This window comes from Malania oleifera, chromosome 4 (assembly GCF_029873635.1).
Source record: "Malania oleifera isolate guangnan ecotype guangnan chromosome 4, ASM2987363v1, whole genome shotgun sequence".
Classification (NCBI taxonomy): domain Eukaryota; kingdom Viridiplantae; phylum Streptophyta; class Magnoliopsida; order Santalales; family Ximeniaceae; genus Malania; species Malania oleifera.
In genome coordinates, this window is record NC_080420.1 from 56,672,185 (window position 1) to 56,685,264 (window position 13,080).

The window sequence follows — 13,080 nt, forward strand, 5'->3', positions numbered from 1 at the left end:
ATTGAAAAGAAGATATCTTTATCATTACTTTGGGATAAGATCAAATTTATGGCTTCTCTTTGAGCTTTTGCAGCTGGATGTTTTAATGGAGCATGCTTTTTGGTTTTTGAGCCAGATTGACTGGCTTTGATATTACGATTTTGTTCTTTTTGTTTTGTATTTCATATTAGGAGAGTCTCTTATCCTCCAGTTTGTATCTTCACTTTATAGTTAATAAATTCTCTTATTTTCTTACAAAAAAATTTACCTTTGATCACCTTTTTGCCAAAGGAAGTAAAATTCCAAAAGGAAACATCACTGGTCCACAACCACCATCACAAGTGATCTGTAATTCTGTATGCACTAAATTGCCAAGACCCAACTCTCTGAGCTCTAGACCCGGTAAGTGCTAACAATCTCCTAAATCGCTCAATGATCCTTCTTCTCCTTGGCATTAGACCAATGAAATTCTCTCATCACTCTATCTTAGTTGTGACCGAACTGGATTGTAGCCAAAAAAAAATGAAGGGAATAGACGTACGAAATGCGTGACCCGAAGAAAAAAGAGTTCTTCCAATTGTCATGGTTCTTAGAAACCATAGAAATGATGGGATCCCAAAAAAGTAACGTAATGAAGATTACAATCCCAAGGAACTTCCAGTCAGTTGGGGGTCACGGTCAAAACCTACAACTTGCTAAAGAAGCAAAATCTGAAATCATAACTAGGCTTTGATTAGGTAGCAAGACAACTTATACCATATTTGTCCTTAACTCTGAAACTCTCTCTTTGCCTGTTACAAGGTAAGCACTAAGAACACCACAAGGAGATTCCTTATCATTAGATAAAAAGAAGATGGAGTGAACTATAAATGAGAACCATGATATCATCTTTACCCATAGTAGAGTCCTGACCCTGAACAAAATTCAAAAACCTCTATCAGCAGCCTTACCAACCTACCATCTTGCCTAAAACATTTGCCATGAGAGTAAATAAAGGAGATAATGGATCTCCCTTCTGCAACCCTTGGAAGCTTAGGAGTTAGAACAAACCTAGAGTCCCCTGTTAATAACAACAACTGTAGCGGAAGACAGATGACCCCGAATCCAAAATTTCCATCTAGGAGTGAAACCTTTCACACCATTGGCCTGAACAAAAAAACTCTGAACTCACCCAATCATCATTTTCTCAAAATTCTACTCAAAAACAATTTCTTTCCTGTTCCTTCTTCTAGCATTCTCTTTGGCCTCATTAGCCTCCAAGAAAACATCCAAAATTTTCTGACACAAATGCACTTTTTGATTATCCCCTCAAAACCTCACTCAGCTATCAGCAAGCACTGTCACAATAATTTTTTCTAAACAGAAATCAAGCTAAAAGGCCTAAAATTCTTTACGTTTATAGAATAGGCCTTGTGAGGCATTAAAGTGATGAAAGTCGAATTGATGCTCTTACCAATCACCCCATTTATAGAAAAATCCTGAAAAACCTTCATTGAGTCAACCATCACCACCAATCCTCTAAAATCATATTGATATTTTAAAAAGTATTATGATATTGAAATTGTAAGAACTTATATCTTCAAAATCCCCACTCCCCCATTTAGCCAAAAAAGCTGAGTCTTCCTCTCTATTCCTCATGATTTTTCCTTACCCATCTCCCTAAATTTTGTTAAAATGCTCAATCTAAGCTTGTGGTTTCAATATCTTTCCATTTTCATTTTAATTTTTTTTTTCATGCTCAAATTCTCTATGATTATCTACTGAATTCCAAACTTCTCATTTTTTTTCTTCCTTCTCTCAAGTTCTCATTGTTGCTTGTATAATCTAGATATTAAGACTAGTTGACTAAAGTTGGATGAGGGAAAGCAAGGTTTTAAATAGCGGTTGCAACTCTTGCAACTCTGTTATGTAATGGTTTTTTGGGTTCTTGATACTGGTGGGAAGAAAAATCACGACCGCAGCAGCCATTACAGGCTGCTATCATCACATAACGGTCTGCTATAGCCATTACGTAACCGCTACAGGAATGTTACGGCAAAAAAAAAATGTATTTAAAAATTATTCTTTGCCCTCCTCCATCCATGACAAGTTATGCTAAAAGAGAGAGATTATAATGCGGATGATAATGATACAAAAGTTATTATTATTTTTTTAATATTCATCGTAGATGCATTAATTAGTACGAACAATATTTTGTAAAAAATATTTATTTTGATAATATTAAAAATTGATATTTCTTTTCGATATTTTCAACTTCAACCTTCTTTTCTTTTCTAGTTTTTTCCCTCTTGTTAAAGTTGTTGGTACTTTATTTATTTAATGATGAATTTTATGATTGTGTATTATTTTTATAAAGCTTAGATTATAGTTATACAATATAAATTTTTGGTCTAAATTTATAAGATTTTAATTATTTTAACAAATAAAATAATAGAACTTGTTTAATTAATTGTATTATTTGTATGTCTTATGTGGCTAATGGATCAGTGGAGTGTATAATGGATTTTTGTTTTTTTAATTAATTTATCAAACATATGATTAATGAAAAAGTGAAAAAATATATATAATTTTTCTTTCAATAGCTGTTTAAAACAAGTCTAAAGTTTGTTGCCCTTACTAAACAATGTTAGTAAGTTGAATAAAGTGGTGGATGCCTATTTGAAGGAGGGAAAAAGGGGAATAGTGTGCAAACTATATATGGAGAAAGCATTTGATCATGTCAACCGGAATTTCCTTCTTTATCTCTTCAGGAAAATGGGCTTTGGTGAGCTTTGGTGGAGTTGGATTGCTCAATGTATCAAAACCCCAAGCTTCTCAGTGCTCATTAATGGTTGCCCTTTTGATTTCTTTTGCTCCTCGAGAGGCTTGAGACAAAGAGATCCCTTGTCCCCTTTTCTATTTATTTTGGTCATGGAGGTGCTTAGCATCATGCTGATGAAAGCTACTGGGAGAGGGATCTTTAGAGGTCTGAAGGTGGGCAAAAATGGAAGAATTACTAAATTTCTCATCTTCTTTTCGCAGATGATACTATTATTCTTGGTGAAGGTGATCCCCTTCATATCCTTAACCTCCGATGTATTTTGTTAGGGTTTGAGGCTGTCTCAGGCTTAAAAGTGAACCTTGGCAAAAGTGAGCTTATTCTAATGGGGGAGAACATGTGGGGGACTTTTCTTGCTGGTCTCTTGGGTTGTAAGATGGGAACCTTTCCCATTAATTACTTCAGTCTCCTCTCAGAGCCAAATTTAAAGATAAAGGAGTCTGGGACCCTATAATTGAAAAGTTTAAAAGGAGACTGGTAGGATGGAAAATAAATTTCTTATAAAAAAGAGGTAGACTCACTCTTATCAAAAGCACTTTGACAAATCTTCCAATTTATTTCCGATCTCTGCTTCCCTTACCAGCCTTAGTTGCTAGGAGATTGGAGGGAATTCAGAGAAGATTTCTTTGGGGAAGCTTAGGGGAGGAGTTTAAAAACCACCTTGTTAGATGGGGAGTGGTCAAACAACCCACTTGTTTAGTAGGTCTGGGGTTGAAATCCCTTCTCACTTTCAATAAAGCTCTCCTTGGGAAGTGGTTATGGAGGTTTGTGAAGGAGAAAGACCACCTTTGATGGAATATTATTATTTCTAAATATGGGCTAGAGCACAATGATTGGACAATGCACAATGGAAGAGGTCCCTATGGAGTGGGTGTTTGGAAATTCATCAGGAAAGGATGGGATGAATTTTTTTTTTTTAATTTGTGGCATTTCAAGTGGGGAATGGGGCGAATGTGTATTTTTGGCATGATGTGTGGCATGAGACCTGTAATCTTGGAGTTGCATTTCCTTCCATTTACAACTTGGCTTGAAATAAAAATGCCCTTATCAGTCATCATCTCCAAATCACTGATCAGGGGATTTTCTGGGACATTCCTTTTACAAGTAATGTGGCAGATTGGGAACTTCACACTATGAATTCTACAGATTTCTATGCAATTTCCATCACCAAAACATCCCCAATGAGCCAAAATGGTCTTTGGCTTAATGGCATTTTCTCTGTTAAATCTTTTTATAAGAAGCTCTCACCGTTGGGAACAAATTGCAATAACTCCCCTTGGATTCACATTTGGAGGACAGCTGCTCCTTTAAAGGTTGCCTTTTTTTCTTGGGAGTCCGTACATGGAAATATTTTAACCTTCGACAATCTGCAGAAAAGAGGCCTTACAGTCATGAATCAGTGTTTTCTCTGTATGGTTGACGCAGAATCAGTCAACCACATTCTTCTCCACTGCCCCTGGGCAAGGAACATGTGGAATTTGCCTCTTTCCTTGACTGGGCAACAGTGGGTTATGGAAAATTCAGTTGGAGGGGAGATTTGGGCTTGGAAAGGCGTCAGAGCCACAAAGGAGAAGCTAAAGGCTTGAACCTCATCCCTCTTGCCAGATTTTGGTGGGGTTGGAAAGAAAGAAATAAGAGAGCCTTCAAAGATTCATCTACTCCGCTTCAGACCTGCAAAGCCCAATGGATTACTGATATCTCCAGACTCCAGCTGGCTTAGTGGGAACGTGTTAATGATCATTTTGTAATCCTTGATGTTTGCGACACTCTACAGGGTGGTTGATGTTTTGTACCATGGGTTGGCATCCCTTTGAAGCCGTAAGATAAAAATATATTTTCTCTTTTCTGATAAAAAAAAGTAAGCTGAGTAGAGGATCCAAACTACACAAACTCTTTTTAATCAGAATGAAGAGCTTGAGACATGCAAATATACCAATATGCATGAGAGCTGCGCGCTTGAAAACAATTCACGCCCATTACACCCATTTCCCATTACGTCAAATCAGCTGCTCTCACTTCCCACTACACCCATTACTGCTACATTATGCTACTCACTATCCCTGTTTAAAACCATGAGGGAAAGAAATCTGAGAGATTGGAACAGGAAGTGGATTATTCAAGTGTTGAAATGCCTCTAAAGAGAATGTTTTTAGTCTATGCGAAATGTTCATTATTTTGTAAATAGTATGAGTTGAGTTTTAATTGTTGATAAGCTTTAATTGTGTCATGAGAGAAAGAAATCTGAGAGATTGAGGCAGGAAATGGATTTGTTGAGCGTTGAATGTTTTTAGTCCATGTAAAATGTTTATTATTATTTTTTAATTGAATGAGCTGAGTTTTGTAAGCTTTAATTATGTATCACATACATTTATATTTAATATATTTCTTAGAAATTAGAATGAGAAAATTACACTATTAAGCTTTCTTCCCACTAGATGAATATGCTGGATTGGCCCTTGTAAGTATCCCCTAATTTCCCATCCAAAAAATAATACCCTCACTACCCTATACTTCATCCCTGAAGTGCATAGTAAACTAGTGATTTTGATGTTATATGCTTGATGAGTACTATTTATCTTTCTGGTGATATCTCTTTCTATGTGTATTTTTTATCTTTGTATGCTAACTCATTTTTTGCTCTTAACATTCTCTTCTTGATTAGGGATGGCCAATGCCCTGAATATAGTGGGGATGAACAAGCCATATGTGCTGTTGGCCTTGCCAAATCTAAACCTGGCGTTTTTGTTGAGGCTATCCAATATCTTTTAGTCTTAGCAACTTCTTGTGAGGTAGTGGCACTTCCATAGCCTTCTCTCTCTCTCTCTTTCTCTCTCTCTCTCAAGATTCCCTTTCAAAATTTGTCTTTTTTATACGCATTCTGATTTAGGAGTCCAATATTATGTTCTTATATATATATATATTGATAGAAAAATAAGATACATTAAATTTCCGAGCATTATATGGGAAAAACTGTGAGAAGTTTGTGGGTTTTGATTCCTCTAGGTGGATACACAGGCAACTTTGGAGTTCTGCATATGGGGCTGAGATGTTATAAATCTCATGGTTATGCAACCTTGTTGCAACATATTTTCTTATATATGGTTTAATTTCATTTATTTTTTTTACTGTTTGCCAAATTGAACCTTGACATAGAAGAAACACATGCTTAAAGATTTTGAACCAAATACTCTCAAGTGGATTAATTCTTGGGCTTCTTGTTACTGTTTCTTTTTAATGAAATCACTATGGAGTAATTTTAGATTTGAAAGTTGAAATTAATGGATATGCATTAAAGTTGAATGAAAATTTTTTATATATGGTTCTGTAAAATGATTCTTTTTGAGCTTTTCCTGCCATATCAGTAGTGACTAACTTACCACTTAAGATTGGTTGTAGTGCAGTCTTCTTGTTTAGGAGTTCCATTTTTCATGGAATCACTGCAGAGTAATTTTAATGCATGTAATTGAAGTTGAAATTATTGGATATGCATTGAAGTTGAAAGGAAAATTTTTATATATGGTCTTGCAGAACTGAGGCCCTGTTCACTTGTGGTAAATAGTTCTGTTTCCCATTTCCAGTTTTCCAATGAATTACGAAAATGCCACCTCGTTTTCCAGTTTTCCATTATTTTTTGTAAAAAAAAGTAGAAAATAAAGAATTTGTTTAGTTGTGGAAAGCAATTTTCATTTATTCATTTCTTGATTTCTGATAATTACAACAATATCACCTTGTTTTTCAAGTTCTCAAAATTTATAAGGAAATTAGAAATCTAAAAAACAATGAAAATATGTTTTCCAACGTCTTATACAAGTTTAGGAAATTGGAAAAAAGGTGGCATTTTTTTTGAATTATTTGAAAAATTGGAAGTGAAAAATAAAACTATTTTCCACTAGTGAAAAGTGCCATTTTTTTTTCCAGCTTGATACATGTTGGAAAACTGAAAAATAAGCCGCCATTTTTTGTAAATTTTGCAAAACTGAAAATGGAAAATTAAAACTGTTTTCCACAACTACAGATGGATGGTCAGTGGGAGTTAGTGAATCTGCAGTGTTCAGTGCATTCTGCTGAAAGGGTATCTTAACTAGATTTAAAAAAAAAAATATTATATGTTTTTATTTTGTTGTTCTTGTTTTTTCCCCCCCTTGAGGATTTCTTCTCTTTTAGGTTTTAATCTCTTTTCCTTTCTCAATACATTTTTTAGTTATCTAAAAAATAATTGTTTTGGTTGTCTAAGAAGGTTGGGTTGTAGAATTGCAGTTAGAAACTTAAGGCAGCTTGCAAAGGGTTGATTTAAGGAGCTCAGATGGGATTAGGGCTTGTTTTAGTGGTTCTGGGATGGCAATTTGGGTGATAGAGGCTGTGTTAAATATGGCTAAGGTTTAGGTTTCTGATGGGTTCAAATGGGGGTTTCAATGGAATGAGGATTAGTTTTGATTCATCTAGTATGGGCTTCAATCAGGTTATGAGATGGTGATTTGAGATTTTGGTTCTGTGGTGGGGTTGGTAAGGGTTTGTAGATTTAATTTACAGTGGGAGTCTTTATTTTGTTTGAAGGTGTGAGATCTAAGATGGAGATTGATTGGGTTTAGCTGTTTATGTTGGATTTGCAACCAGGTTGGCACCTTGATTTACAATGGTAGTAGTTTTTTTGATGTTGTGGGTTGGCAGTGGTCGATGATGGCATGACAGAGGTTGCAATGCTGTCTCTGGCACCACTTTGGTGTAGGGCATTCATGACTTATCAATAATTCCAAAACCAATATTTTCTTAATTCCAAAACACTGTCCAGAATTGGTTACATAGAATAATTTATATGCTAATGAACTTAGGAACCAAGTGAACTAAACCAGGAAGTACAACATTAGGACCAAAATACTCCTTGTGCAATGTAAATTGTTTACTGCATGGAAATAAAATAAAAAGTTCTAAGAGATTTGAGATAAAATTTAAATAAAAAATAATTAAAATTTTCTTGGCTTTAAAGTCTTGGGCGACTAGGGACGATGTAGCACATATTCTTTTGGTTCCACATCGCTCTACTTCTAGATCATGAAAGCCAAGTGTATGGAACCCTAATTATGGGCCATCATCTCTAATTAACACATCCCAAGCTGTGGTGGATGTAGGATTTATGCTGTGGAGGGATATAGGGCACCCAGATGAATATGTTACTGCATATATAAGTCTAAATGTTCATAGACGTAGAAATTCTGAATAGAACACTTCTATTGTAAATATAACCAAATTCATTATGATATTAAATAAATAATCATCATAGCAGTAGTTGTGAATTAAATATTGAGCCATGAGAGGATCTCAGCGATTATTGCAAAAGAAAGGGCCTGTTGGTCAAATCAATATATAATTATTTCTATGAATAAATAAAATGAATGTCTTGCTTTATGCAATTTATTGGGTTAAAGTGTCTTGAAGCGTTGACTAAGAAGTTCCGTTGTGTCCATTTTCAACACTTTGACATGTCCAACATGAACACAACTCTTTATTACAAGTGTCCGTGCTACAATAACATGTGACTTTCTTTGATACATCTATGCTTTGGAATTTTTTGGTGTATTGTTTTCTTCTCTTTCTCCATTTATTAGAGGATATTGCCCAAGATCGTGTAAATTACCTCACCTAGTAGGATTTAAGGCTGTTGTTGTTGTTTTAGTATTGTTTTCTTCTTCTTGTTTTAGACAAGCAACTTCTGCTATTGGATAGATGAAAGCACTCCTTGGGGAATGTATAGTTAGACATTTCACATGTGTACTTGCAATGTAAGTATAGCCTTTCTATTTATACTTCGCAAAAAATGAAGTTTGATTTTTTTTTTTTATATTTTTAAATTTGATAAACAAGTGAATCTATCTCATTATAGACATCATGGGGTGTGACTCATTGACATGTGTGTAACTGTGTATCAAGAGGCACAAACCAAGCTAAAGCAAGATGGAAGAAATAAGCCTATGAACTGCAGCATAGCTTTTGGAGAGTGCATAAAACCATGGTTTTAAAACTGGGACTAGCGAAGCCACCCGGTCAGATAAGTGGTCGAACTGGTGATGTTAGCATGATATTAAATGTCCTGAATGGTTGCATGTTCACGAAGGACGATAATCCCGAAGGTCCTGCAGTTTTTGAGAAAGTTTGAAGATTAACTATGGTTGATATAAGCTCAAGAATGGGGGGTTCTATTTTCTTTTTCGTATAATCCAAGACTTTTGAATTCTCAATTGAGGAGGGTGGTTCTTATTTCATGTTACGCATATTTGAGCGAAATCGATACTTTCCCCGATCAGTTTGCATGGGCAAAGAGAGTGCAAAATGTTTGCTAGCTATTGTGGAAGAGCTAATGTCCAATATAATTCTTGGTAATTTTGCACGAACATTCAGAGATGGTGAGAAAGTATTTATTTTGCAGTTGGGATCCAATGCACATGGTTGTTTTTTAATGATCTCAGAACTTATACATGGCCGTCAGAAAGGATTTTTGGTGGTGCCAGAAGGAAAACTGGCAGTGGGTGGAGAGGGTTTTAATTTCATCTATGGAAAGCCATTGCTCCTGAGATGTTAGCTAGCAAACAGACATCCCAATCTGCACTTAAACTCACAAGGGAGAATTCCAAAACTTTTCTGTTGGCAGCGGTGGAGGGGGGTCAGAGAGATGATGGTGGTAGCAAGAATGGAAAGCAATTAATGCCATATTCTCAAAATTCAAAATTGAGAAATCATAGCCACGATATACGTGATTTGGGTACTGGGAAGGAACAAGCAAAATCAAAGTCTAATATTTCGGTGGAAATTACTGAGAATGTTAGTGATAATACAAACTCTTATGTATCTCTTAATATAAGACTCAGATTGCATAGTGGGCCAAATGGGGAATGGGAGGTAATATGGTCCAAAGTTACTCAAGCTCAGGAAGTGGGTTGTACAGAGAAGATCAAGGAAAACAATAAAAGTTTTAAGCCCAAAGCTCCCTTCAGGCCAAAGCCCATACCTAATCCCAAGCCCATCTCAGTCTGGTGGCCCAAACCAACACAAGCCCTTCAAAACAATAAGACCCAGAATCCATAATCGTCATCTTCAGCCTTAGGGAGTTCAATGAGAAGGGGTGATGTTGTGGTTCTCGATTTGAAGCAATCTGAAGTTGATCACTGAAGCGCGTCAATGCTGGCCCAGTCGATGAAATATTCTGATGATGCCGGAATTGACAGTATCGGCACCGACCGATACTGAGCTCTTAGGCTCCGACGAGACCGATATGGAGCACTTAGGCTATGATGAGGCCGATAAAGAGTGCCTTGGCACTGGTGAAGTAGCAAACACATCCGATAGTGAGGAAAACTTGCAGCTAGACATCCAATTAATTCTTCAAGAACATTTTGGCAATATTTTTAGGAAATGGGGAAATTCTGAGCAGTGGGTGCTTGAGTTGCAAGATGAAAGAAGAGTTGCGGTTCCAATTCAGATTATTTTGCCATTTGGTGAAGTCACAAAGGGTTTAAAAGAGCAAAACCAATTGTCCTTGGTTCCGTTGAAGCTTGCAGATATTTTGGAGGTTTTACCAGCTTAGTTTGATGGGAATGATGTACTTGTGGAGGATTGGGCCTCGGACAACGATGCAGAGGTTGAAAAATTTCTGGGCACTTCCTTACAAGGTTTGGAAAATCAAGTAACCAATTTTTTGCTGGCTGTTGAGGCTGAATTACACCATAGGGCTACTTTGGAAAAAAATGCACGTGACTTGAAGAGAACTGGTGCGAAAGGTTTATGAGAACTAAAAGGTTTATTCAGTTCAACTAATTGTGGTTCTACTTCATCTAGGTGCAATGGTATTAATAGAGGCTCTCTTTGTTTCTAAATGAATTTGAAGATACTTTCATGGAACGTCAGGGGATTGAATGAAATTGAGAAGAGGCTTCAGATTCATAATTTGTAGCGTACATGGAAACCTGATTTTGTATGTTTGCAAGAGACTAAACTTGAATGGATTACTACAGGAATTTTCTGAAGTATATATGGATTTGTCCATGTGTAGATCAAGGACTTAAATTTCGATTTCGATTTTGATTTCGATTTAAAGTAATTACAGAAATTTATAGTAAATGATGGAAATTTACAATAAAACTTTAGGAAATATTAGAATAGATGATTATGCTTAATATGGTATCAAAATACATTAAAAAAATGCATATATGACAAGTTTCTAGTGTGTAGGATATTAAACTACATATCGTGAAACAAACTATGAACTGAAGAACATTCAAATGATTATAAAGTTTTGAAGCTATTCCTTTAAGATTTAAGGCAACAAATTATCATTTAAACAACTACATTTTCAATAAAAATTATACATTTAATGATTTAATACCACATGGACTTTCTTGGTGGCTCAAGGTCATCTTTTCTATCCCTATCATTAGGATTTCGAGATGACATATATTGTTTACAATAATCACTCCATGTCATATAATTTCCAAAATATTGAGTATAGGTGTACATGTGTTGTTCATACTCCTTCGTAGTCATCTAGTTCATGGCAGTTTCTACTTGGCCAGAAGATCTTCGTGTGCTAGGATTTCTTCTTGCAGGTTCAACTTGTTGTGTATGTCCTTAGGATTGTTTTGCATTTGCATACTGGTCATACTCATACCCATATTCTTGACCTGTTTGTCCGTACCCATAGACATGTGGTTGCCAATTTTCCATATTGTTGTGCCTACTCATTTGCATATGAAAACGGTTGGCCATATGTAGATTGTGAGAAGCTATTCTGTGTAGATTCATAACCACCATAACTATTAGAGTCGTGCTCTTTTCCTATACTCATGGATTCCATACTAAGGGAAAAGGTATCCCCTTCTATTTGATGCATCTTCCCTTTTCTTTTTCTGCGACTGTACTGCCTATCAACTGGACGTGTTTCTCTTTGTGGACCCTCATCTTCTAATCTTGCCATCCTTCATTTCCTCCATAGTCCCCACCATCACCACCTTGCCCACTACTACCGCCGGGGTTAGATCCGTCACCACCAGCATCATCGTCGTCATTATCATCATCACCACCAGAGGGCATAGTGGATGAAGTTCCATATCTAGATCCAAGATTCATTTGTGAATCATCACTACTAGATATTACTTCTTCTACCATTACCTGATTAATATCAATGCCAAAGTCATCTTGTGCATGCTTGGCCATTTGTGGATGGGGACTTCCGTCTCGTTCATCAAGATGGGATGGCCTAATCCATTGAAAAAGTGAATACTCATCCTCATCACTCAATTCAACTGATATGTCAAGAAGGTCCAGGGGATCTTGTTCAGCCATTTTGTCCATTTCGGCCTCCATATCTCTTATTCGAAGCTTCATGTTGTAATAACAAAAAACAAGCTGCTGAAGTCTAGTATAGGCTAGTCTATTTCTTTGCTTTATGTGAATGAGTGCAAATGTGTTCCAATTTCGTTCACAAGCTGATGAAGATGCGGTTTGTGACAAAATGTGCAATGCTAGCTTTCTTAGGATTGGAGCACTTGATCCATACATTATCCACCAATCAGCTGTGCAAGATGTTTTAAGAACACAAGTTAGTATGTACTACTTAGTAGATTGTACTTTAACTTTGTAACTTTGTATTGTACATATATATAAAAATACTTACCAAGTGCCATGGTTGCCCTAGTTGCTTTAGCAGTTGCTTCTCCAAAGCTTCTTTTAGCATCTCTAAATATAATAATCTAAAAAAATATTGTTATTGAATAATTAAACATGGATTAAGACTTATTTTATTTAAATTTTATTTTAAAAATATACCTCATTTCCAATTTGATCCAGGACCGAGGAATGTTGCTCAAGGGTGTTAAAAACTTTGTGAACTGCATCAAGAAAATAAGGATCTTCCCCAACACCTTCTTTGTATTGACATTTTGGATTTAAGAAGTAAGCTGCCAATCAAATAAAGTAAAATATAAATATGTAATAAGTATTTTGATATATGAATTTCTTGAAATTTATAAATATTTTATACCTGCTGCATGAAGAGGATGTTCAAGGGTTCTTTCCCACCGGTCATTGATGACTTTGACAACCCATCTTGCACTTCTTGCACCTATTTCAATGGCTTCTTTCATCACCCTTATTGCTTCAAACACAACTCCTAATGTTGGCCACTATCAACTATACGAAATACTCGATATATAGACTCATAAATGTTACAAACTTTTGCCACTCTATCCCAAAATTGATGGTTAAGAACTGTACTTTCAATTTCTTTACCCATTTTT

General features: G+C 35.9%; 1 protein-coding gene across 1 annotated transcript in view; it reads left to right on the forward strand.

Annotated features, from left to right (window-relative positions):
- LOC131154526 (nuclear pore complex protein NUP155) overlaps nt 1-13,080 on the forward strand; it is a 78,178-nt gene that overhangs the window by 13,966 nt on the left and 51,132 nt on the right. The window contains exon 3 of the mRNA XM_058107343.1: nt 5,460-5,586. Coding sequence (XP_057963326.1) covers nt 5,460-5,586 — 127 coding nt within the window. The remainder of the gene's footprint in view (nt 1-5,459; nt 5,587-13,080) is intronic.